General features: G+C 42.2%; 2 protein-coding genes, 2 long non-coding RNA genes and 2 other non-coding genes across 9 annotated transcripts; 4 read left to right on the top strand and 2 right to left on the bottom strand.

Annotated features, from left to right (window-relative positions):
* Nucleotides 1-3,504: 3,504 nt before the first annotated feature.
* On the bottom strand, nt 3,505-8,201 carry LOC120436402. 2 transcript variants are annotated; one of them, XR_005610391.1, is made up of 3 exons: nt 7,966-8,201; nt 3,901-4,265; nt 3,505-3,768 (listed from the first exon to the last, which is right to left on the bottom strand). It is a non-coding gene; the product is annotated as an uncharacterized LOC120436402 (long non-coding RNA). The 2 variants fall into 2 exon arrangements; XR_005610390.1 differs by having other exon boundaries at nt 3,908-4,265.
* A 2,137-nt stretch (nt 8,202-10,338) lies between these two features.
* LOC120436403 lies at nt 10,339-21,112 on the top strand. The gene is made up of 3 exons (XR_005610392.1): nt 10,339-10,390; nt 10,517-10,663; nt 21,005-21,112. It is a non-coding gene; the product is annotated as an uncharacterized LOC120436403 (long non-coding RNA).
* On the bottom strand, nt 15,755-23,596 carry cep63 (centrosomal protein 63). Of its 2 annotated transcripts, XM_031730516.2 has the most exons (15): nt 23,455-23,596; nt 23,260-23,300; nt 22,994-23,171; nt 21,665-21,760; nt 21,451-21,540; nt 21,248-21,361; nt 21,019-21,168; nt 20,597-20,730; nt 19,604-19,747; nt 19,293-19,395; nt 18,988-19,185; nt 18,014-18,100; nt 17,675-17,877; nt 17,211-17,529; nt 15,755-17,114 (listed from the first exon to the last, which is right to left on the bottom strand). In XM_031730516.2, the coding sequence occupies exons 2-15, from the start codon at nt 23,298-23,300 to the stop codon at nt 16,914-16,916; spliced, it is 2,058 nt and encodes a 685-aa protein (XP_031586376.1). In that variant the 5' UTR covers nt 23,455-23,596; the 3' UTR covers nt 15,755-16,913. The 2 variants fall into 2 exon arrangements, with proteins under 2 accessions (XP_031586376.1, XP_031586375.1); XM_031730515.2 differs by lacking the exon at nt 23,455-23,596 and having other exon boundaries at nt 23,260-23,398.
* On the top strand, nt 23,517-26,904 carry im:7152348 (uncharacterized protein LOC559250 homolog). 2 transcript variants are annotated; one of them, XM_039607383.1, is made up of 6 exons: nt 23,517-23,604; nt 24,818-25,032; nt 25,301-25,793; nt 26,044-26,145; nt 26,325-26,327; nt 26,512-26,904. In XM_039607383.1, the coding sequence occupies exons 3-6, from the start codon at nt 25,450-25,452 to the stop codon at nt 26,555-26,557; spliced, it is 495 nt and encodes a 164-aa protein (XP_039463317.1). In that variant the 5' UTR covers nt 23,517-23,604; nt 24,818-25,032; nt 25,301-25,449; the 3' UTR covers nt 26,558-26,904. The 2 variants fall into 2 exon arrangements, with proteins under 2 accessions (XP_039463317.1, XP_039463318.1); XM_039607384.1 differs by lacking the exon at nt 23,517-23,604 and adding an exon at nt 23,882-24,000.
* trnap-cgg lies at nt 23,848-23,919 on the top strand. The gene has a single exon. It is a non-coding gene; the product is annotated as a tRNA-Pro (tRNA).
* On the top strand, nt 24,566-24,637 carry trnap-ugg. Its single transcript has one exon. It is a non-coding gene; the product is annotated as a tRNA-Pro (tRNA).
* Nucleotides 26,905-27,047: the final 143 nt, after the last annotated feature.

Here is a 27,047-nt window from a genome sequence, read left to right as displayed (position 1 = left end):
CTGCAGCATTTTTTAAATCGCCTTTAAAGTTTGACAGTGGAGACATTTGCAATATTTCATCCATATACAGGTATAAAGGGTAAAAGCATCTGGAAGTGTTGCTGTGTGTGCTTATTTTTGTCATTTTAGTTTCTCTTTGCTTCTTTTTGCCAGTTAGCTTCTAGTTGCAGCTTATGTTTAGCATTTCATCACATTTACACAGTAGTAAAACAGTCATTTTAAGTGTGTTATCAGTTTTTGTTTTTTTTTGCTCTAAAGTAAAACCCACTCAGGTATTTCTGTTCTTTGGAAGCAAAGCTCAAACTTCTAGCTGGAGCATTATTTTTAGCGTATGCCTAAACACAGAGTGGTGGCCATCAAAAGACCTCATCTCCTAAAAATTTCAGTTGTGTACAACCAAACTCCATTCAGGTATAATCACAAAGTCATTTCAGCTTCATTGAGATTTGGTATCCCTGTCACTGTTGGTAGAATAAGCAGCCCTTTCAGATGTCTGGTTCCTTCAGGATCCCCCCTTCTTCTCCAAGAAGGTTTGGCATGTCTCCCAGCACAGTATCAAGAATGTGGTCACTGGTATATCCTGAACTGACAGGCCTGTAGAATGGCATCAACCCACCAGGAGGACTGGTATAAGGTCTTTTGTGTGAGGAGGAACAGGAGGAGCACTGCCAGAGCCCTACAGAATGATCTCCAGTGGGGTGCTTGTGCAAGTTTCTAGAGATGCTCTGCTGAATGTTATGCTGCCTGCAACACTGTATAGCATGACCAGTTCGGAGCTAGGTCAGCGATGGTCTGGGAAGGTGGTTTGCTGATTGCTGTTAGATACCAGGATATAATCCTCATACCCTTGTCAGATCATATGTTGTAGTGGGCCCTAGGTTCCTCCTGGTGGAGGAATGCCATGTCTAAATGTTACTAAGCGTCCCTAAAGGGACATAAACACGGGGTTTAGGGCAACCAAGTCACATTGTGACATAAACAGTGACTTCGATTTTTCACTTTAATTTAATCAATATAATTTTATTTTCAATGAATTCAACAATGTTTTTCTAACTAAAATATTTCTCTGAAGCATTTCTTTAATTTTTGTGTATATATTCCAGGTTTACATGTGTCTCATACTTGTTTCTTACAGGTGGCAGGTATTATGACTGCGTACTCCTCGGGTAAGAAAGGTAGAAAGTCTAATTTACGGCATATTTTCGAAGACGATTGCCATCAGAAGTGATACTTAAGATCAGTCACTGGGACCTGTTGATGGGCTGACTGGGCCAACACAAAGCAGACTGCAATCTGGGAGCACCGCCCTTGGTATGTGAGGTGGGACAAGCTTGGCGCTTCAGCAGCTCCTTTTGTTTTCCAGAAAGGAGGAAATGGCCGCATTCCTCACATTACCATGTGCATGGGGTCTAACTGAGCTTCCAGTCTGCAGTTCTACGGGGAACAACAGGAGGTTAACCGGCAGCCACTGACAGTTTCTTTTAATGGGGGGGGCGCTCTTCAATGAATAACACTGCTGCATGGCTGTCCCAATTCATGACTTCAAACCTTTTCTTAGCTGACAGTAGCTGTGAATCACTTACAGGATTGGACAAAGTGTAAAAAAAACAAAAAAACAAAACAAAACAAAACAAAAAAAAAAAAAAAAAAAAAAACACGCCAACTCCTACAAACCGAATACACCCCTTCTACATGAAGTGGATTTTTTTTCCATTGTATGTGTGAGTATTTACCGATTCTGAAAGCAGCAGATAGTGGAGACACCCCGTGTGTGTCCTCACACTCCAAACACATGAGCAGCCATGTTTGGTTTGGAGGTGAAAAACATTTACAAATGTCTGACTTACAGCAGGTCTAACATGAAACGGTCTCTTGCACCTGATGACACCAGAAATTCCTCACCTCACCATGAAGGTAAACAAGTGACACTGAACCAGCGAGGGACTGTAAACAGGACTGTGCCTGTGGGTGATGCTGTTTACAGATAAGACTAGGACACATATTTCCACGAGTGTCCTGTGGGCTTCTTTACGGCAGCGGCATTCACCTGATTCAGCTTTAGACTCGGTTGAGGGTGATTCAGGTCAACAGTTAAAGTTTTGTTTCACTGGAAAACCATTGGGATACAAGCGCGGCATTTCAGCCGCAAGCGCTGATGACTGGGCCGTCACGCAGGTTGAGGTGTTACTTGCAAGCATGTGCACGTCTTAGGCGGCAGTTATACTGTTCCAAACACAGCTAAAGACTCTGCTGTTGAACAGTCATTTCTGTTATAGAAATCCGCCCAAGGGGTGCAATGGGTAGTTTTTGCATTGCATCGTGTCACAAAGAGTAGCAGGCATGTGGACACCCCGAGATCACCACTCAAGGACAAAATTGACATCACTCTGAACCAAGAAGACTGAAGAATACTATAACTATTAAGTTCTGAATAAAAGAATGATGTCATGGGGATAAAGTCCATCTTTTTATACTGTCTGTGTCTGAGGTTAACATCTTTCCTTGAATAAACCCAGCATGTGTTTGTAAATAAATATTAAAGTTTGAAATTAAGCATACTGGAGTTGAATGCTGCAGACCATCTGCTTTATGGGCAGATATTTAAGAGCGACTGTTGTGGCGATACTCATGCCTACAGGTTCACCTACACGTCATCTCATTTACCAGAACAGATCAATTCTTCTTCTTCTTCTCACACTAATAAAAGTGAAACCAGCCAGAGCAACGCGCTTTACGAATAACTCCCGATTCCAGGTGCTTAAAGAATGAGAGGAGGATGGCAGTTTTAATTCGCGCCTCCTCGCCTCAGAGACCGTAGCCAAAGTGTTTCGAAGGCCACCTTCAAAGGCAGATTCTTTCTCTGCTGCGTTAAACACAACGAAAGCTTTCAAGTCAACTGCTTGTCAAGTTCACACAAAGAACACGGTGTGAAAGGCTTTTCTGTTATCACTGTGCCTTTGTACTTTTTCCAGTAATGGCATTTTAATTTTTAAAGCCTTCCCAGTCGAAAAATATCGCTGAGGTAATGATGTCTCGGATATAAAATGAGAAGGTGCCGATGTGACATCCGAGCTGTGTAAACACCAGAACAGCTGATCCACAGACATTCCTCGTGGTTACTGTTGCAGAAACCTTTGGAAGATGTTGAGCTCATTTTAGCCGTTTCGGGGAAAACAAGCAACGTTTGTTTGGCTCACAACACACAACTTGTGTCGACAGACAACACAAGCTTTCTTCTGAAGCCGTCTCTTTGAATGTTGTCCAATGTTGGAAAAATTATATCTAAAGAATTTAGGGAACAAGAGGTTATCAAACGAACTCTGCAGATTTTTATCAAACATGTAAAATTAAATAAACTTAATCTCAAAAGCTGGCAAATTCCCGTATCACCGTGGCCAAGACATTTAGCAATACCCCTTAAAACAGCTAAAATTGACTTAGAATTGGATTTTTAAAAATAAAGACAAAGAAAGGATTTGTGAAATGCAATAAAACAGATGGGCTTATAATAATACTTTAATAATACGCAGGCCTGCATGTGTATCGCCATGAACTCTGCTTCTCCTGAGCTGCTGTCAACATAAAAAGGTGACTTTTGTGAGAATCTTGATGAATGGCTGACTTTTGAAACCACACTGGGGTTTAGTTGGGTTTCACAGGGCTTCAGGCCAAGAGGCAGATGTTTTGTGGAAACAAAGCGCTGCTCAGTATCTACTGCCCTGCAGCTCAGAGGCAGATGCACCTGTCAGGCCCCCACCATATGGACTCCTGCAACAAGAATGCAGTGTATACAAAACAGAAAGCAGGCTGCACGTACATTAAAACCACTCCAAAATACAAAGAGGAACACCTGGAGTATGTTGCTGTGGTCTGTAAAAAAAAAGAAAGAAGAAAATCAACCTGTTACCATCTCTTTGCCTGATCCAAACTCTTCAACATGCGTGGATCCAAAAAAGTGCCACCAGCCTGAGCAATCAGCCTCGTGTCAACGCCGTTGCTGTATGTGTTTGCACATATAAGTTCGCCTGCCCCCTCCCCAATCCGTGCAGACCCTTTGTGAGCAGATGGCCGGGTAAAGCTTCCAGGCCAGATAAAGACGTCTCCTAAAGCCACGGTGAGGGCAAAACCTCTCAGTCTGAACCATCTGCCAAGCACTAGAGATGGATGTCTCGGTGCTGGAAGCCTGGAAATGGCGGCGTGTCAGACGGAGAGCAGGTGGTCGACCTCCAGACGCCAAATATCTTTGATAGTGGAAGGGCTGAACACTGAGATATCCATTGTAAAGCCAGTAATAAAAGGGTTAATCACATTTATAATCCCCTTACCCCAAAAACAAAAGCAAATCTCTGAATCTGAAAATGATTAAACACACTAACACCACATAGTTAACAATACATTATCAGTATAATATTTGAATTTGTGCAATTTTTAAGTTCTTGTTTTGCTGATATTTTGCATTAATATGAATCAAGTAAGCCAGAAATATGATGAAGTAATTAGTCATCAAAAGCTGTAACGACCCACTAATAAAATTTATGTGGTTCTGAAAAGTGTCTTTCAACATAACAAGGACATTTAAATAGATTTCCTTTATAAAACTATAAATATTAATATTAAGCTTTTAAAGCAGAACTATATATTTTACTACACTTTGTTATCCAATTTGCCAAATAATGATCAATAACAAAATTAGTCTAAGCTCTTGTTTTTCACATAATAACAGGACACACGGCTGCATATGAGCCTGAAGAATCATGGTTTTAGTCAGTGCTTATAAACAGCAGCACTTTGAGCTAATTTAGTGACCAATGCATCAAATACAGCAGATAAGTGCTGAAAACACAGCGAGCACCTGGTGGATGTTGTCTTCATACACATTTTTAGGACTAATGGCACTTTTCATATTCTACATCTAGCTTACATAAAGTAGTTTTTTTAGGTCACGTATTAAACACTGAAGACTTTAAATAATGCAAATACCTGACATGTTTTTAACAGCGTGCTTTAGCAGGACAGACATTAAGAGCATCTGAAACCCTGTAAGTTTGAAAAATATAAATGCATCAGAAAATATGAATGAGAACATTTGCTATAGGCGTGCTCTGTGTGTGTGTGTGTGTGTGTGTGTGTGTGTGTGTGTGTGTGTGTGTGTGTGTGTGTGTGTGTGTGTGTGTGTGTTTTCTCTGCATCTTTTCATTGCTTGAATTAAAGTTTGAAAAACCTTCGTTTAGTTTGGATCAGATATGGATCAGAATCGTCCCTTTTGTCAAAGAGGAGTAACTCATCACTTTGGCTGTAAAGCTTCTGAGTTTATTCTTAATCAATGTCTCTCCCCAGAGGATCCGACTTTGGCTCATGTTTGGATATATTTATTATTGAATCCGAGTGTGGCAGCAAAGGTTATTGTATGAGGGCTGACACGGTTTCCTCTGTCTGCCCCCACCTTTGTCCCAAATGTCTGACTTTGTGTTTCTGGCAATTTGCTCCCATTGTGCAGCACTTCCTGATAGGAGGCACTCTGAAAGACTGGGCTCAGTCAACTGCAAAGGAATGTGACATTCCTTTCTAAAATTACGGATGTTTCGCTGGATTTTGAGGGCCGATTTCTGCCAGTTTTCCACCGTAGTGTTTGGAGAAAGTGTTTCTGGGGCAGACTGCGTATATCCTAAACTTCAACCATGATTGGCTGCAACAGACTGGACGCCAGCAAAGATTTACACTGGTACCAGCCATATTTATAGTTATTTGTTCTATTGTGGACAATTCAAAATATTAATATCTACCATTATTACACAGATAAAAATAAAACTGGAAAATGTTACTGCATATTTCCTGATATGCAACATGTTTGTGCTTCTGAGCTGTTAAAATGGTCTTTAATATTCAGTATCAGTTATATTGTTATGTCTTTGCTTTATTCTTCATACATTTAAGATTAATATTTTCTTGTATTAAAGAAGCTGGCACTGCAGATGAATATCCGACTGTGTGGCTAAATCTGACTTGTCTTCATGATGGATCTGTGTTAATTCAGGTCCATTTTAATTGAAAAACACAAACTACAATAACTTTAGTATATTAAATGAAGGTGTGCAAAATGTCACCTTTATGCTACAAAAACTGTTCAACTTATAGACCTTCAAAGTATACGAGGTTAGGTTGATACTTTTTTAAGATCTCATAACTTCAAAAGAACTATATTAAACAGTCTCACAGACATAAGCTACATTCACGAGTGTTAAAAAATGACTTGGAAATGTGTTTATTTATTTACACAGAAGGAATTCCGGCTAGAAGATGAGCCTGATATCAAATGTAGGTTAAAACAACAAAAAATAGACCTTTCATTTGCTCCAACTTGCTCTGAGCAGCCACCTATCCCACATGGTGATAAGAGCCTTGAATGTTTATCCTAAAAGCACTTTTTGAAGTTTTCTCTAGTGAATTATGAGAACCTGATCAAACATCCGGGGTACCCGTTTCTGTTCCTCAAGATCAGAGACATTAAACTGGTGCAGTTTATTCAAATGATATATCCCCATGACGCCGATGCTAATTGTACTGAACAAAAAACTCCCCCAAAAAACAAACAGATTGTGGCTTCAGATTCTGTCATGTGGAGCACAAAAAGCATAAAAAAAAATGCTCTAAATGGCTTAACTTCCAGATACTTAATGATGATAAAACAAACTACTTTTATCAGAGTTCCACTATTAACTAACAAATCCACAGCATTCAGATGATAGGGGCGAGTCCTTATTTGACATTTGTAGCAGATTTCCCCTAATGATCTCTTAAAGGCGCGCGCACATGAGGATTTCTACACCAACAGACATAACCTGTTCATATTCTCAAGAACTACGTCAGCACAAAGGTTTGGCAAATAGACGTCTTAAGTAAACAAATGTAAAGAGGCCACAGGTCTGCTGTGATAACCTCCATCTCCAGATGGCAGACTGCCGTTAAAGGGAAGGGAAACGTGAGACAGAAGAGTGGAAGGGTCAGACGTCAGGAATGAGGAAATCCCACCCTTTGCCCAAGCAGATAGAGAACAGGAAGCAAAGCCATTTGCATACAAATTCACTCTCTTTCGATCAACGTGTAGCTCAGGGAGAGCACGTTAAGAGCGTGGGAGGAGACCTGCAGCCCGCTGATAGTGCATTGACAGGTGGTTACTACGTGCCCGATGGCATTCTTAGACGGCAGGGGGGCAAAGATAAATAGGAAGCGTTCAGAACATACTCCTTAGAATTTAATTTTCTAAATGTGGAGCAAGGAGGGGAGAAGGAAAAGAAACACTGAGTTGGATCGACATGTCTAAAGCTCATATTGAGAGTTCCAGGGAGCAGCTACCAAATGCAAGTTTGCTTAATTTCTCGTAGTTTAATGCAGTAAAAGGCCTCACCAGTCCATAAAACTGTTGGCCACTTGTCCAGTTACCTTTAATCCTCTGAAAATGGGGAACTGTGTATAAAGACAGTTGTAATTCCTTATGTTAAACCCCTTAAATTATGACTGAAATCAAATTTTAACTGGTTGATTTAAAACCCGCTGTGGTGGATTGTATCAGTCCAAATACTTATAATTTGGATAATAAAAGTGGAACATAAGCAGAGCCTGAGGAATAAGGAGTGTTTAAATTAAAATGTCTCCAATTACTTTGAATGTCTGTAATACGTTAATTATTCCAATACTTTTGTGCAACTGTTTAGTTTATGCTGAAAATTGGTGGTATTGTCCAAATATGCACACACTTCAATATAAGGTTATTAATATACATATAGTGTAGTTCAATTTCCTCTACAGCCCAAAGGAAAAAACTCTTTACTTCATTTTCTGCTACATTAAGCAAACATTTCCACTTTAAATTTCTACCTTACTGATGCAGTGACCTGTCCCAACAAGAGAACAAATAAATACCTAACAACTACCAACTGACATTAAACACTTGCAACACTCACATACCTCAGATAATGTTTGTGTAACAAACAGATGCCGCTCATTCTTGGCCTGCGTTTCCATTTTTTTAAAGCTTTGTCACTTCTTCCCAAAAATGTCAAACACATTTGAAGCCGCAGATGAGAGTTTAAACCACAGCACACCTGATTAAAAGTGAAATGTCAGATCTGAATCCTCAACGGGATGAGTGGCCGTTAGAGGCTGCTGATTTATGACCCGGCCCGCCTGCAGAGTGATCACCACAGGTGATGACGATTTTCTCTCTGATCTCCCACAACACTGACAACTTTATGGCCTGTGTAATTAAAGACTTAAATACACAGTCGCCTCAGAGTTGACCCAGGCATGAAAGGAGGGGAAACTGATGAGGGTCAATAATGTCTGTAGAGCAAATGAGAAGGTACCAGCTGCAGCACATAGGTGCAAATCTAAGACATAAGAGTAGTATTGACTGGTGCAGGGTTGGATGTTTCAGCCTCCTGCGTACTTCAGGGGAAACTGGGAGAAAAGGGTGTTGTTGGAGTGGAGAGATTCAGTTTTGATAATACTGCTGTTATCTGCCCCAACCTCTTTGTCAAGTGACAACAGCTGCCTGAAAGTAATGGACCATGAAGTCTTCCCTCTTGAGAACCGAGTGTATACACATTTGTACAATTCCACTAAGCTATCAGATTTCTTTTCACTGTGTTTGGTTGATATGAAAACAAACGTGTTTTTGATGGCATGTTTGACCAGTGAAGGAAGCACTTTCTCTGTGTGTTTTTCCCACACAGGCATTTTTGGCTCACGATCATTTATTCACAGTAAACCGAAGCATTCTCCGCAGCCGTCCCTGAAATAACTCATGAAACAAACACTAACGTCCACCATATTTTCTGCATAGTTTCCTTATAAACTGGTGACATCCACCTTTTATTTACAATCCGACATCACCCTGTGGTTCTAGATTTATTTCAAAGGGTCATCGTTTGCGTTTTTGCCATTGCGATGCGTCACAATAAGTTGCCATGCAAGTTTTTTTCGAACCCAAACATTACCATATTTGGACAAGAGAGTGGAGTGCTAACTTAGCTGGTTAAATTAATAAACATGGGTCAGAACATCTGGGTCAGAAGACTATGCCTAAAAAAACCTGCATTCTGTCTGAATGCCACCAGATGGCGATAGCTGTGGCTGCAAAAAGGTCTATAAATGTCAATAAGAAAACAGTTTTCTGACCTCTGTAAACACATTCCTGTTGAGTTCATAGGCTCAGTCACTCATTGGGGTTTATATTGAATAAAATAAGTCTATTTGTTTCATTTTTGTCACACACACACAGCAAAATGAAGGATTACCTGTGGCTAGCAAGCTGTGAATCATAATCAGTTTCACAAACCCGCCCACCTCGTCACATCCGGGTTTTTTTTTTTACAACCAAGATGGCGACGGAGGAAAGGTTTGTTTGAATCTTCAACAAACAAACATGTGATGTCATGGTAGCTACGGTCATCTTTTACACTTTCTATTAAGAGCGAGAGAAGCTAATCAACCACAAACTAGCGAGTTCATCTGTGCAAAATCCAAGTGACATCCAAGTGAAACAGCTTAAATAGTTTCACAAAGCAGCTTCCTTTGGTTTACATCTCCACAGTGTCATGGAAAGACGAGAAGGGTTTTTTTTTTAACTCTAAATGAGGAAGGACGTCACGTCTTCAGGCTCTTCTCTCGGAAAGATGTACAAATCAAAACATGTTCGGCTGTTTATGTCACTGCGACTGGAAGAATGTAAACTGACTTTTCCCCTTGCCAATTCATCAGCGTATCCCAGGATGCTTTTAGGGCGTAGATTAGAATCACTTGCTGTCTATTGTTTTTTTTCTCTCTACTTTCTCTTCAGGCTTTACCATATCAAGCAAATCACCGCTATCACAGACTGACTGGCACCCCATGTTTAATCTCAAACAATCGCTTCATTCAGTGTTTTAACAAGTTGTGCATATTAGGTTGTAAGAAAATACTATATATGTGTATATATATATATATATATATATGTATATGTAACTAAAAATCCAACATAAAAGTCATCGCATCATCATGATCGCTTGCACCTAAATGCACAAGGAGAAAATATGGCATCGAGGTCGCACACAACCTGTGCATGTCATTGCATAAGACAGAAAGAATGAGGGTAGCCCGGGGGTGTTTGCAGGGGGAGATCTGCAAATTAATTGCAGGAGGCGATCCAAACGGATGACCTCATTAGCCATCGGTGAAGAAGGAATGCTCTAAATAGCTTTTACATAAGACAACATCAAATAATTCCTGTTCTCACTAAGCTGAATATCAAAAAGTTACTATCTGCTCTATTTTTTCAAGAATTTCAATTCATTTTGCTTCAGGGCTAAAGGATAGTGCGGAAGGAAGGCACACACACACAAATACCAGCCTGGTATGGATCCAAAGTATAAATCTTACTGTCAGTCTTACAAGTTTTCTGATTCTCTGGAAATACTCAAAGAAATATGAGCACATAAAGCATCAAAGTTCTAAGTTTTCCTCTTACTGTGTATGACAGAGGTGGGCCTCCTTCCCAGCAGAGGGCCAGACTGGCTGAGATTCAACAGGAGAAGAGTCACATACTGAAGTCTATGACAAAGCTGGTACCGTGAATTACGAGAGACAGCAGTCACACCCGGACCAGTGTTAACTTGTAGCACCGCTGGTATGTTTGCAGTAATACTGACAATCCTGACAATGTTTGTGGTTTCTTCGCCAGACAGCCTGCAGATTTTCAGCTGGGTTTGATTAACTGGAGCAAAGCCGTGCTGGCTGTGGGTTTCTTTGACTGTCTTACCAGGTTCGAAATGTTGTACCTACTTTAGCATCAACATCACTGCCTGCAAAGTAGAACTGAGTGATCCAGGAGATGTGTGGGTTACACCATTCAAGGGTTTGCTGTGTGAATGATTAGAAAACAGATCCAACATCCAGTCTCTAATCATCGGCATCATTCACACTAAACTGGTGCAGTTTACTAAAACTCTATCCCATGATAGTGATGCTCCAAGAAAAAAAAATACATTCTGAAAAAACAAACAAACTGAGTTTATCTTTAGTTTGTGATGTTGAGAGGGTGAAAAATTGATTTGGTTGCAGATTTTTTGTTTTTGTTTCTTTTAGGCCGACCTTAGATGTTTTGTTAGTGCTGAAAATTTCTTGTGGATATCTCCATTACTTAAGAGATTATGAGATGCAAAAATAACATGAATTAAAAGTCCCAAACTCAAACCCACTCATGCACTTTCAGGGCTTTTACATCATACAGTATGAAGACAAAGTTTTGCATGCTACTGTACAGAAAAAGTTGTGATCCCAGCACTTATTCCACCTCTGTTTACATACTACAGTACAAACACACACTGTAACTGGGACACTTGTTAACATGCTCATTGTGTGTTAGAGGAATGAGCCTTTTCCTCGTCGCCTCTCTGACTCTGTTGCCGCGCCGATAAGAGCGCGCCCCTCTGTCTCTGCAGCATTCCAAGCATCCTGCAGCAAACGTCCACCGCCATATTGCCGCACGAGAAGAGTCCAGCGGCAACCTGCACCCACTCTCTTTGACCCCCATCTACCAACACTGTCCACACACACACACACTCTTAAGAACAATGGGATGTTCCTGTCATATGAGGGAAATGGCTGGAAGTAGAGGTGGAACACATGCGAAGCACGTCTGGCATGTTTAGAGAGGAATGTGCAACACAGAGAACATGCAGGCAGCAACAATTCTGGGAAAAGTCATTATCTTGTGAAGGAAGTTCAGCAACTCATAAAAATACATATTAAATATGACATCCATCAAGGTACAACAATGTGTGAGAAGCGATTAACCGTCTGAATCACACTAAACCAACATTTGAGGCCTTTTTGGTAACATTTCTAACGCAATCTCTGACCTCCGATAAGTTCAAACATTGAAAGAGTTGAAAACTTCTCAATGCTACAAGCTTGCAACCACTTAATCCTGAGAAATCTCAAAATCTGCTGGCAAACCAACCCGGTCTGCTCTGAGAAATCCCCACGAACCTGCACTGCCTCAGCCATTCAGAGATAAGTCAGCCTTTACACAAACAATCATACTTCATTCTTCATTCTTTATTCCCGTGACAAGATCTTACAGATAGCAGAAATTCCTCAAACAAATACCTCGAATATCTCAATCCATCAAGATCAGTTGATAACTGTGAGCCCATATTCCCACAGAGGATTCACTAATTTGCTTGTGTATTTGATGTCTGGTATTTTGAAGGACGTTCGCTGAGGTGTTAGACCCTCTTGTGAGCCCACACAGCTCTCTCTGAATTACAGCATATCACCAGATAACAGGAGAATTAAACTTGGCAGCTGCACTGCCATTGACTTGTGCGGAGCTGTAACCGCCTGTGATGTCTCCCTCTGCTGGTTCTCTGAGGTAAAGGATGGGAAACGGGGTCAACACACTTCATCTCTCTTTAGTCTGAAACCAATCGCGGCAGTAATGACGGACGGAGAAAGGGCCAACTATGATGACTTCATTATAATTTCTTACAGTCATCAATAGTCTCATCACTTTGCAGCCATCTTGAAATCCATCAACTTTGAGGGAGGATGTATTTTGAACAATTAACGATAAAAACGAGTCAAATTTGATCAAACGTGCTTTAAAAGTTTGCTGACTTCACCTGAAAATGAATTTTTAAGAAGATCTTTCTTCCCCTGGAAGTTTCACTCCTGCCAGCATCTGTGTCATCACTGAACTCTCATAGGCTGTATTCAGGATTCTTTCAGTCAGTCTCTGCCAGAACTACAGACATATATTAAAATTAAAAGAATAAAACATACATTGTGAAGGTTGAGGCTCACCTTAAATTTAAGAGTTTTAGGAGTAAGTCTCAGCTTTTTATTGAAGTAAATATTAATCGGGTTGACACAAACCTTTGGTGAGCGTCAGTCGAACGCTGAATGAGATGGACAAATTACGCATTACGTGGAATGATTATACACTGCTGCCTTGAATCAGGTCTGGCAACCCTAAAAGAGCTTAATAACTGTATATTTACCTGGATTTGTCAGAGTCTTGGTTTTCCATCAGGACTGACTCCTGTGTTTTGTCTGTTAGTTTCTTTGTCATCCCTCGTTCTATCACTTCCTGTTTTATTTTGGTAATGACTTTTTGTTCCTCACAGCTTGCTTTGCTTTGACTCTTTTTCTTAGTTGTACCTTGTGTTTTATCTGTTCTATAGCATACATGTTGGATTGTATAACTCAGTCAGATATACAGTGGCTTGCAAAAGTATTCGGCCCCCTTGAACTTTTCCACATTTTGTCACATTACAGCCACAAACATGAATCAATTTTATTGGAATTCCACGTGAAAGACCAACACAAAGTGGTGTACACTTGAGAAGTGGAACGAAAATCATACATGATCCCAAACATTTTTTACAAATAAATAACTGAAAAGTGGGGTGTGCGTAATTATTCAGCCCCCTTTGGTCTGAGTGCAGTCAATTGCCCATAGACATTGCCTGATGAGTGCTAATGACTAAATAGAGTGCACCTGTGTGTAATCTAATGTCAGTACAAATACAGCTGCTCTGTGACGGCCTCAGAGGTTGTCTAAGAGAATATTGGGAGTAACAACACCATGAAGTCCAAAGAACACACCAGACAGGTCAGGGATAAAGTTATTGAGAAATTTAAAGCAGGCTTAGGCTACAAAAAGATTTCCCAAGCCTTGAACATCCCACGGAGCACTGTTCAAGCCATCATTCAGAAATGGAAGGAGTATGGCACAACTGTAAACCTACCAAGACAAGGCCGTCCACCTAAACTCACAGGCCGAACAAGGAGAGCGCTGATCAGAAATGCAGCCAAGAGGCCCATGGTGACTCTGGACGAGCTGCAGAGATCTACAGCTCAGGTGGGGGAATCTGTCCATAGGACAACTATTAGTCGTGCACTGCACAAAGGTGGCCTTTATGGAAGAGTGGCAAGAAGAAAGCCATTGTTAACAGAAAACCATAAGAAGTCATGCTTGCAGTTTGCCACAAGCCATGTGGGGGACACAGCAAACATGTGGAAGAAGGTGCTCTGGTCAGATGAGACCAAAATGGAACTTTTTGGCCAAAATGCAAAACGCCATGTGTGGTGGAAAACTACCACTGCACATCACTCTGAACACACCATCCCCACTGTCAAATATGGTGGTGGCAGCATCATGCTCTGGGGGTGCTTCTCTTCAGCAGGGACAGGGAAGCTGGTCAGAGTTGATGGGAAGATGGATGGAGCCAAATACAGGGCAATCTTGGAAGAAAACCTCTTGGAGTCTGCAAAAGACTTGAGACTGGGGCGGAGGTTCACCTTCCAGCAGGACAACGACCCTAAACATAAAGCCAGGGCAACAATGGAATGGTTTAAAACAAAAACATATCCATGTGTTAGAATGGCCCAGTCAAAGTCCAGATCTGAATCCAATCGAGAATCTGTGGCAAGATCTGAAAACTGCTGTTCACAAACGCTGTCCATCTAATCTGACTGAGCTGGAGCTGTTTTGCAAAGAAGAATGGGCAAGGATTTCAGTCTGTAGATGTGCAAAGCTGGTAGAGACATACCCTAAAAGACTGGCAGCTGTAATTGCAGCAAAAGGTGGTTCTACAAAGTATTGACTCAGGGGGCTGAATAATTACGCACACCCCACTTTTCAGTTATTTTATTTGTTAAAAAAAAAAAAAAAAATGTTTGGAATCATGTATGATTTTCGTTCAACTTCTCACATGTACACCACTTTGTATTGGTCTTTCAAGTGGAATTCCAATAAAATTGATTCATGTTTGTGGCTGTAATGTGACAAAATGTGGAAAAGTTCAAGGGGGCCGAATACTTTTGCAAGCCACTGTATATGAGATAAACAGGGTAGTAATCAATAATCATTTGTTACCTTCTACTCCTTTTCAAACAGTAAGTGGTCATGGTGGTCTCTTTGTTCACGGCTTCTGGGCCGGGTCAAGGCGGTCCACCTAAAGCTACACAATAGATTTAACACAGCACTGTAAACAAGCATTACTCTTGAGCAGATGCTGAGGTAGGCGAAGGTTAGACAGACATAGAAATTTATAACCCTATTTTTAGGATGTTATCCAATCAGACACCAGAACTGACATGCCCCCCTTTTTTTTTTTTTTTTTTTTGCAAAAAGCTGCACTCGTTTACAGTTTTAATGTTTCCTCGGCTCTTTTACATTAGCCACAAGGTTCCCTTAGCAGGGGTGTTTGGTTTCCAAGTTGCTCCTTTCCATGCTTGGCACCATTTTAGCAAAATGACTTTGTCATTTTGCTAAAATGCTGACTTCACCAGTCCAGTTAGCTTTTGCAGTAATTTCTCAAAGACTTGCCTTAAAGCAAGTCCTCGAGGCGGTAGGTGTCCTCTCGTGTTGCATCAAACTACCAGCATCAACCCCGAGAAGGTGAAAAGACTTCAGTTCGTTAAACTAATCATCTTACAGCCTGAATTTATTTTCTGTGAATTATTACATAAGTAAATCAATTCCTCCTCCCTTTTACTTAGGCCCCTTCAAGGAATCTCAGCACATATAAAAACCTTTTCACCTCCCTCTGCAGAGAGCCAGAGGAATGCCTGCCTTGCCAAATTCCTGAGCGCTGTTTGTTGGAGCTTTAAGCGCTCGTAAAGCAGGCTCACGAATACCAAAGTGAGAAGTCAGAGAGCTCAGCTGAACATCACTTCTCTTTTGTTATTGTAACATTATGAAGGCAAAAATGAAAAACACATACTTCTCGAGATTTGTTTCCCACTTTATTTCCATTCGATCAGAGCGTCCTTCACTGGGAGAGCAGTAAATTGTCCCCACGCCCCCCCCTCAGCTTTTTCACCGGTGCACATGGAAGAAATTAACATTCCATCAGCTTTCTAATGATGAGGACGAAGCACGCCGCAGGGGATGAAGGTCCATGACAGCATTGGCACGGTGCACGCATTCCTGCGCTCGATGGGCTGGAGGGCCTCTACAGACGGGTGTTGATGATGGTGTGTGTGTGTGTGTGTGTGTGTGTGTTTGACTCTCCCTCCATCATGGACACAGTGTAAACGATGTGGTATTTTCTAAGTTATGACAGACGTGTGGGGAGGATGGACCCTCCTTTGGCTTGCTGCACCATGAGTCTGTCTGGATGGAAATGCAAACGTCCCATCGATGCTGCATTCCAGACAATAAAATAAAATATGCAGGTCAAGAAAAAAAAAAAAAAATACAAAAACAGCAGTTTGGACCAACCAAGTTCTCCTACTCAAACTTCATCATCTTGTCCTTCTACCTGGACATTTGACTTACGTGGTGTTCGAACACATTCCTCCTGCTTCCTGAATCTTGCAGTGCAGGATTTAGGGCAGAATCTTGTCAATCAGAAGGGAGACATGCCTTAAAGCATACCAAGTTTAACTGCCTTCTGGACACTAAAGGGGATGACGATTTGTGAAGTAGACATCACGTTGTTCTCATTATGACCTCAAGCAATAGACTGAGCCCATAAATTTATCAGGAAAGTGTTACACGAAGTCACAGGCAAAGGGAGACACTGGTCATTTTTCCCAGACTTCAAATTAAATGGATTTGTTTTGCCACTCTGGGAGTCGCCCCCTGCTGGCCATTAGAAGAAATACAGCTTCAAGGCACTTGTGCTTTCTGGCTTCACTTTTCAGACCTGGAAGCTACATTCAGCTTTTTCTAGCACACAGATAAACACATTCAAGTGTAACAGCCTACAACATTTACTACAGACGGTTGTTAAGAAACACTTGGTTTAACTCGTGGCATAAATGTGATAAAACACTCAATCAAGGGACGCACTAACCCATCTGCGATCATTCATGATGATATAATAAAGCACAAGAACACAGCTGGCACTGTTGTGACTCCATCACTGACCATCCTGCACTGACATCTGGGCAGAGTCCAGCTCTGAGCTGCTGTGCAGGAACGTGGAGAGTGTCTTGTTGTTCTTCTCCTTCATCCCGAAGATGTGGCTGTCCAAACTCTGCAGCAGCTCCTCAGTCCGTAGGTTCTCTTCCTCCAGGAAACGAGTGACCACTGTGTCTGTCAGCGATGCAGACAAAAGGTCCTAAAGAGGGAAGAAAAATGCGACTTTAGGATTCATCACCCAAACTAAACCCACCTAAACAAAATGTTACAAGACATTAATTTAGATGAGGCTCACCTCTGAAGAGGGAGAAGAAATCTCTTTATCGCTGCTGGTCAGAGAGTCTCCTGGGCTTGAGTTTTGTCCATCAACTGCAGATTTGCTGGAGCTTAGGACTGGCACAGAGTTTCTCGTGGACAGTCTTGTTGTGGTGCTGCTGCTGGAGGACGAGGAGGCGGATGAATGAGGTCTGCTGCCTTTGGACTGGCTGCGGGACAGATCTGTGGATGTCTTGGATGAGGTTTGAAGCTCTTTAAAGAGCACCTGGATCTCTCCTTCATAGCGAGTGGTGTTCTCTAGAGCCTGAGCTTTTCTGACTTGCATGTTCTCCTGTGGCCTGTGACAAAATAACACCCCAAACTATTTAAATCTAATATGGAAAAACATTTTATATCTTAGTTTTTATAAAATGCTGAAAATTTCCCTCTTTTACAGGCGACCACTGTTGGAAAATAGCCTGTCTGTGTACATATGCTCACTACCTGTTATATGCAGGCTGCTCTCGGTCAGTCGCAGCATGGCTGAGCACAGCGTGTTCATATTTATCCTGACTGCTCTGATTGGAGGCCTCAAGTTGTGACTGCATCTCAGCGAGTGTCTGCCTTAACTGCCGATTCTCCTGCTCCAGGCTGCTCAGAGAAGACACATAACTCTCCCTCAGGGAGGCAAGCTGGGAGCCTCCCCTCTGTGGAGCAATGAGTGATTCAGGGGGGTAAAACGACAGAGGAGTGAGTCGGACTTAGAAAAAAAGCACAGAAGAGGCACAAAGAAAAGGCTCCTGTCTGTAACATGAGTGATGACTGATATCGAAGCAGACAAACCTTTGGTGACTGAGGCTGCAGTCTCTGCAGCAGACCTTTCAGGTGCTGGTTCTCAGCCTGTACCATCTCCAGCTGTGCCTGAGTCATCTGTGAAAGAATGAGAAAAATGAACCTCAAAGAATACAACATAATTTCACATTTGGCACAAAACAGGCTGCATTAATCTGCCGGAGATACAGAATAAATGCTAAGAAATAGCAAACCAGCCGTCAGGAAATCGAGGTTTGTGAGTAAGTGCCTTATTTATTAAAGTGCCTGTAAAAACAAGTTAGAAAGATTTAATGTTTATACTAAATGCAAAGTGAAAGCAAGCGTATGTGAACACAGATGAATCCATTTGCAGAAGTTAAAGATTTTTCAACTTCTGTGATTGGTTATACTCCTCCTGTTGAATAAAAATGTACCAGTATTTCTTAGGTGGGAAACAAACAGGCTCTAGAGCAGGGGTGTCGAACTCCAGGCCTCGAGGGCCGGTGTCCTGCAGGTTTTAGATCTCACCCTGGGTCAACACATCTTTAACAACACATGATTAGTTCATTACCAGGCCTCTGGAGAACTTCAAGACATGCTGAGGAGGTCATTTAGCAATTTGTATGAGCTGTGTTGGATCAAGGACACATCTAAAACCTGCAGGACACCAGCCCTCGAGGCCTGGAGTTCGACACCTGTGCTCTAGCTGATTACACAAACGGAGAGCAGCAAAGGACGGGACGTTACACCATCGGCTTGTTAAGGGTCCACCATTTTTCTGGGTAAAAGCTTCAAGTTTCACTGTCCAGTCCCTGCCCAGTACAGCATTCATGCAGTCCATTAATCTAGATCATTTATAAACTTGCTGTTATTAGCAGGAGAGGATTTAAGGGGCCTTGGATGGCTGTTGATCGCTCAGCCCGGTTATCCCCATTTTTAAAGGGATTGCTGCTCATAGAGGCTCGTCTGATCATTCTAGTTCTCTCTCTAGAATGAATTCTCACTTTGAGCTCAGCAGCCTTCTTCTCTGATCGCTCCGCCTCATCGCGAAGCTGCTGCTTGAAGCTGGACGAGGAGGCGCTCAGATTGGCGATGGCGAGGTCGCGTTCGTGCAGCTCGCTGGTCAGCTTTGACACCTCCTTTCTCATTCCCTCAACTTCGCCGCTGTGAGTCTGCCTGGCCCGCTCAAGGTCCTCTCTGAGCTGTAGATCAAACGTAGGCAGGATATGAGGTAGTGACGCAGAGCTGATGTTAAACAACAAGAACAAGAATGAAAAAAAATAAAATAAACAAAAACAAAAACACAGACCCTTTTCGCTTCAGCCATAGAAGAGTCACATTCAGCTTTCAGGCTTCGCAGTTCTTGCTCCGTCTTCAAGTTTTCATCTCTCTGTTTACTCACCACCTGCAGCCTGAGTCCAGAAAAATAAAAGCAATGACTCGCACAGAAAAAAGATCTGAATCTGAAAAGTGATTAAGTCTCTAATTTTTCTTCTGGTGATATAAATCAGGTGCACCCCATTCCCACTCACTCACTATTTACTTCAGCTCAAGACAGGACTAAAAGACTAAAAAACAAACTTGGGTTTTGGACTACATGAAGGGGCGGACTAACATTACCTCTCTTTGAGACATGACAGTTCAGCCTTGAGATGACCCTGATATGCTTGGGCACCTTGGAGCTTGGCTGCAGTCTTCTCCAGCTCTCGTCTGAGGATTTCCACACCGGTGCAGCCCTGAGCTACCAGACAGTCTTCCAGAGAGCTGCACAAGAACATCACACAAACACTCACAGGATGGCAACCTTTATGATGGACAATAGCTAATTGTTTTTCCCAACAGAAAACATCAGAAGATGAAGAAAAGATATTAAGAAGGATGTGTTGATTCATGCAGGCTGGATAAAAATATCACTTGATTACTGATGTTGTAATTTTAAATAAACAGGAATAAATATTCTATGGAGTGTCACACTGAGTTTAGCTTCTAACTCGTGACTTGATCAAGACTTTTCTGGGAATAGCAAAAAAACCCCAAAACCCTTAACAGACAGGACTAAAGTGTAATTTGTGCACACATGAAATGCAGTCCTCCAAAATCCTAACTGCATATCACTGGACATGGATGATCTAGGATTCTGTTGAATCCTCATTGGTTGACAATTGGCTTGGAATAGGGAAGTGGATTCCCTGGTTCACAAGGAACAGGAGAACCATGAAACAATCATTAAAGATTAGAAAAACTACAGTATGAAAAGTACAGACCGTGGCTGCAGTGGACACTTGTTGTGGTTTTCAACACTCGGGTCGTATTTAACAGTCGCTGACAGACCAACAACAGCACAAGCAGGAGTAGCCCACAGACCAGTTATACCACATTTTTCACACTCCCTACATCTACAACTGACGCAGTCTGCAGGTAGATGGCCAGCTTGCTTAGCATTTAAAGAATTTGATCAGCTCTCATTTTGGCTGCAAATACTTCAGAGTCAGTCACTTGGAAAGCTTGGTGAATAAACCTGAGTGCTACAAGGTAACATCCTGCCTACAGTGTGGACACAGTACGCCCCCTTCTGTACAAGTTGCTGAACTACATCACTAGACATACACCCACCGAATGACTTGATCTTTAGCTTGCAGTGCTTGGTTGAATCTGGCTGTTTCGTTACGGAGTCTTTGGCGCTCAAGACTGGCTCGCCGCACAAATGCATCCTGGGAGTCCAGCTCCTCCCATTCCTCAGAGAGCACCTGCAAAACAGCAGATCCTCAGCTGATTAAAACATATTCTAACCTGGCACCTATGAGGAACTTTGAGCTTGAAAATGCTTAACTGAATAATCAACATTAAGAGGTTTATGGGCACTGGATTAAATGTTAAAGCTCAGTTTCTTGACACTGATAAAGTTGATCGGTAGACTAAAGACTTTTTCATTTAACTTTTCTTACAGGCTTAATACATGTCGGAGAAACTTGCTGTGAGTGTTGTTTAATTCAAAATCTTCCGTCCTATCACCTTCCCCAGGTTTCTGAACCTACCTGCCAACTCTCAAGTGGTCGGAGACGCTCCAGTTCCAGCTCCTGTGTGTGCAGACTTCTCTGAGCTTTTTCCAGCTGAGAGCGCAGGCGCTGCACCTCCAAACAGCAATCCCTGTGCTCCCTCTCCACTTGATGCGCTGCCCACTGGGACTGGAAACAACAGAAAACACGTGGTGAATAAAACAGACAAGCCTCTGCTTTCTTTACATGCTGAAGTCACTGAACTTACTTTTATGTGTGAGAGCTCATCTTTCAAGCTCTTATTCTCGGCCTCCAGGGCTGTGAGCTCCTGCTGGCTCTGGGTGCGGTGCTGCTCCCACTCCAGAGAGCGCTGATGATATTCCTGCAGAGAGAGGGGAGCATGATTATACCTCACATACCCAGCAGACGGCAGCAATCCAATGGCATGACTGGGGTGATATCAGGGTTCACCTTCTGGAGGTCTGTCTCTTTCACTCCTGCGTTAGCGTCCTTGAGGTGTTTGCGCTGAAGCTTGTGGTAACTTCTCTTTAACTTATCCAACTGCAGGAAAAAAAATGCACTTACTATATTTGAAATTATGCAGGAGAGTGAGTACAAACAGAAAAACTGTAAACTTCTGCCCAAGCAACAGCAGAAAAGATTTGTAACAGACGTGTTTTCGCACCTCTTCACGGAGTTCGTGCAGTTGCTGCTCATACTTGGCGGCTAACTCTTGTCGACCAGTCTGGACATCTTCAAGCTGCTTGCGGAGTAATCCAATCTACAGTCATGGGTACAGTAATGGTGTTGGAAAGAGTTAATATGAGCACACAATTTATGAGCTGTGTTAGCAACTATCTTATATTGAGGCTATGCTCATTACCAGCTGCATATTTTTTATTTTTGGTCTCTACTCAAAATGCTCTTTATTTATTCACACTGAGCCTTGATGCACCACCCCACTTCATCGTTGGTGCCCACAAAAATTGCAGGTTTACAATCTACAAATTTTGTCATCGTCAAATCATCAACAAAAGTAAAGGATCCAAATCTAGTTTTACTTAAATAAAGGCTGATTCAATCATATCAACAACATCCATTTTTCTTTCCCTCATCTGACATTGATTTGTGGCGGCAGCAGACAAAGCAACGCCGCTGGGAAACCTTAAAAAGGGAGCAAGTGTCCTGATTAGAGGCCACCTCAACTTGCTCTTTTTAAGAGCGAGAAGCAGTGCTTCAACTCTGAGCTCCCTCCAGATGTCCAAGCTCCTAATCCTACCGCTAAGCCCAGACTCACTTCAGCTGCTTGCATCTACCACCACACTTGTTAGGTCATTCCCCAGATTTCAGCACGCACTTTAGGAGTTTGCAGGCACCTCACACTCCACGTTCCCATCACTTGTGACTAAGATCATAGCCTCAGACTTGTAGGTGCAGGCCCTCATCCAGGCTGCAAACCGCTCCAGTGCATGCTGATGGTCATGCTGTGATGAAGAACTATATCTGTTGGATGCAAACTGATTGAATAACCTCATCAGGAAGGCCGAATCTGTAGTTGGCATGAAGCTCATCAACCTGGAGATTCTTTTAACCTGACTGTCTGCGAGTCTGCTGCTATCAGACTCTTTAATTCATCTACTTTGGTCAGACCCACACATACTGATCAAGACTAAACACACCTCACTGCACTCTGCCACAAAGTATATGTGCACACCTAGCAGCACCTTTTACCTGTTAATGTCCCATAAACATTAATGTTAATACGTATGTCCTTTTATATTTATATCTTGAAGTTTCGCTGATATGATAATTTGCACAACACAAGGATGTGATTTTGAGGTTCCCACAATGGACACCTCCTCACACCGGCTACACTTTGACATCCTGTCCTTGAACATCACTAACAGGATCGAGGGAGGAGTACCAACACTGGATAAACACGTGTACACATCATTATTTATCTTTTAGAACTTTGCTCCTGTTTAGTATAAACTCTTAGGCTCTTCTATTTCACCTCCAGTTCCCTCCGTTCAATTGTGCTCCTTGAGTTTAAAAGTTCCTCTTCTCTACTTTTCAGCCTGAGCTCCAAGGCGCGGGTCTCATCTTCCCACTTCCTCTTCTGATCGTTGATCATGATGTCAATTTGTCGCATCAGTTCCTGAAGCTCCGGCTCACACGATGAAAGGACTGAGCTGAAAGAAAAAGCCAAATAACGAAAAGGATGTAATTTCTGTAAATGCTCATTGCCCAAGTTAGTTCTTTAAGCGCAGTGTAAGTTACCTCAGATCAGGGTTGTGCATCGACCCCAGAAAAGCCTCCATCTGGTTTAAAGTAAAGTCCTGTTAGTAACTTAAAGCGGACTGGCTTTGCGGGCGCTTCACGTGCCCTTTCCCTACGCAAGAAGTTCACTATAACTTAGCAACCATAAACGTTACTAGCAACCCATAATACACAGCGAGCTAAACCAAGGCTGACCTGACTGCTACACGGAGGTGGTTTCTGCTTCCAGCATAGTTAGCTCACGTTAGCTGCTGGCTGTGGCTGGTCCGTTTCAACTCATCCAACTTTATTTGTTTACATCACTAGCTGGACTACACTGCACAACCGAACAGCGCGCTTCCTGAGGTAAGGCGGTAACTCCACCCCGGCATGTGATGTCAACACGCTGTACGTAACTCCAGAGCACAGGAAGCAAGTGGTTTAAAATAATCAAAAGAGACTTGTTATCCACACGTCTAGCTATGAAAGTTCGTGTTTGGAAATTCCCTGTTACCTTTAACGCTTTGTAACAAATAATATCATAATATATGTCATCATGTTGGCTTTATCGACGATTAAAGGATATTGTCAGACATCCTATGAACACGTGGCTCGTTGGTCTAGGGGTATGATTCTCGCTTCGGGTGCGAGAGGTCCCGGGTTCAAATCCCGGACGAGCCCAATTTTTGTACCGGAGGACTGTTGACATATTTACTTCAAACTTCTGCAGTGAATTTTTGTAGAGTCGACTGTGGAGTCTACGTAAGTGGTCGGCACTGCTACCAGTTTTCAAGCTAATGCGCGTTTTCACTTCTGAATTGTCTTGTGGTCGTGTTCCGGTGTTCTGGGAATCCATCCTACCACACGAAACAGTCTACCCGTTGTTTCTGCGCATGCGGAAACAACGCAATCCCCACATTTACTTCATTTTTTTAGGCCAATGTGAATATTTGTTACGGTTATGATTAGGGTTATGGTTAGGGTTACGGTTTGTCAGAAGTCACTGTCAAATTATCCTACGTATAGGACGGTTTGCCAAAGTAGGACGGTCTCAGAACTGGTGATTTATATGCTGTGCCAGTCACGGTAGAAACCAACAAAATAGTGTAGGGTCCCTACTCTTTGTGGTCAGTTGTATTTTTGGAAGGAAAAATATTTCTGACGTCGATTCCGTCCAAACAGTTTTCAGGAATTTGCTGACATCCGTTAGTCATTATATTGAGGTTGTGATTATATTCTCTTATAGTGACGCAATGATTGTTGATTAAATAGTCAAGTCATGGATATGTTAACATATAAAAACGCTACCACAGAACTCTTTGCAACCGGCTCGTTGGTCTAGGGGTATGATTCTCGCTTTGGGTGCGAGAGGTCCCGGGTTCAAATCCCGGACGAGCCCTCCTTTTCTATTATTCCTGAAGAATATCAACCCTTTTCAATTTATCTTGAAACATAAGGATGTTTTTAATGTTTTTCATGTTAAAGCTAACTAGATTACTTTTTCTGTGTGACTACACCCGCCTCCCGTTGCGTCATTTCCCCGTTTCTCCACCTGCCTGTCGTCAAACACTGAACAAAGAGCGTCCCCGCCGCTCTGCTTCCCCAGCTGTTATGCTGGGTGGGTATGGGGCCGTGAGAAAGAGAAAGAGCTGGAGACGTTTCTGTTCCGCCCCCACAAACCCAACAGACACTCCTAACAGGAGGCAGACGAGCCGGCTTTCTGACACCATTCACTGCAGAGAGGCTGAGCTGTGCAGCCAAAGACGGACAATAAATTACACGCAAAGGCCAGCTGTAAGTACACTCTTTATTATTATTATTGAAACATTTTTCTTTCAACTCAGCATAAGATAGTAGATGGTAGTGTATTTTGGTATATTGGTGTCCTTTCTAATCAGGTTCATTGTCTGGAATAAAACATCAATACTACAATAATTCAGATTAACGTTTATTTAAATATTAAATTATTAGATCTTAATTGGACATCTTAACTACAAATGTAACTTAAATTTGATGCAACAATGCTTCTAATAGCTAATAAAAATGTTTTTTAATGTATTAGGGAGTCACTTTGTTGAGCTTGGGACCTGCTGGAGCCATCATCTTCACCATTGTTTCTAAACACTGGACTCGCAGAAAGCCTATTCACACCCATTAAAAATTTAGATTTTGTAGAAAAATCCTTAAGTCCACAAGTTGTCGGGGTTGACCATGGTTCTTTGTGAGGATGGCGACTGTAGCGTCTGCCTGTTGCCCTACTCCCGGGAGGAGAGGATCCCCCGGGTGCTCCACTGCAGGCACACCTTCTGCGATTCGTGTCTGGAGAGGATGTCAACGGAGAGGAACGGTCTGCTCACCGTGGGCTGCCCTTTGTGTCGCCGGGTGACCTGCATAGGCCGAGGTCGAGGTCTTCGAGAAGCTCTGTGGGTTAACAGCAAGCTGTGGGACCAGATACCGGAGGATGTGGACATAAGAGAAGAAGAGGAAGAGGAGGAGGGAGAGAAGCAAACAGCTGCACAGGAGAGGATAGAAGCTAAACAGTTACAAGGAGAATGGTGGGTTTATCATTTTGAGTCTTTAAACATTACCAGTGTGGAAGTTGAGGACTGAAAATGTTTTAAATGGCAGAAAATGAGAACAAAACCTCTTTGGAGGCAGTGCTGAATATGAAATTCCTGTCATACCGAGTCCTTTACACATTAGTGGCAAGCAGTCCATTTGTCCACACAGCTTCTCATTAGCGCCTCGGCTCTACAGCATTTTTCCCAAAGCCCAGTCTGACACGAGAGCCTTTTCTCTTTTCAGCATTTCCTCGAGATCCGCCAGAGCGAAGCTCAAACTGCCCACGTTCTTCAGGAGGTTCAGTCTGACGAAGCAACACCAGGAGAGAATCGTGCCTGGCAGCAAATCAAATCAAAATCAAATCAAATCACCTTTACGTCACTTCAGGAGGTACAGTACTGAGACAAGCTTCACAAGCAACAAGTTGTGCAAAATACAATAAACAACAAGCAAAAATAAAAATGGTTAATCTAAAAAGTAATAAATATATGCCTGGCATTACTGAAATGTACTAAATATGTACGTGTGTGTGTGTGTGTGTGTGTGTGTGTAGTGTGTATTACATGTTTTACAAATGAAATAGAGTAAACAATAAAATAAGATATATAAAATATAAAAATGATCACTTATACGTTCTGAGTTTGTAGCTTTTATTTACAGATTATTAGTAAAAATGATCACTTATATTTTTCTTTTTGTTTCATCTTAAAGGGAAATGAAATCCTGGCGCAGACTTTCAACAGAAGAGACTTTTTAAAAGCAACTGACAAGTGGCCGCTCTCAGGACGAGAAGACTCAACTTTGAAGGGAAGCTGTGGTCGCTGGGGGAGGAGGATTCATTTGTGATCCTGTCAGGACACGGTTTTGTCCTCAGCCAAAGGTGCTCCGTCTCCCCATTATTTATTCTAGGATTAATTCTCCCAGCTGTTGCTGTGGGATTTAGTTCAGCTGTCCCAGAGGGGCTAACACCCGTAGACCTAGACCCCCTCAGAACAGATGGTCCCCTCTCCATTTCAGCTCCTGAATAGCCATCATAACTTATTGTTTTCTGTATTTATGATAGCTAGGACATAAAGTATTTAATAAAACTATTTTTGAAACAGGTGTCCATTGGGTTTTATTGACATCTGAAAGAATCATGAGCTTTCCTCCTTTACTGCATGCACCATTTATGACACATGAAGTATTTAAGTGAGTGAAAAAAGTGAAGCCAGGAGGGGATTTCTGAATATTATTCCTGTGGAGAA

This window comes from Oreochromis aureus, linkage group 23 (genome assembly GCF_013358895.1).
Source record: "Oreochromis aureus strain Israel breed Guangdong linkage group 23, ZZ_aureus, whole genome shotgun sequence".
NCBI lineage: Eukaryota > Metazoa > Chordata > Actinopteri > Cichliformes > Cichlidae > Oreochromis > Oreochromis aureus.
Note: the sequence above shows the minus strand (reverse complement) of the source record. Positions and strands in the feature narration are given on the sequence as shown.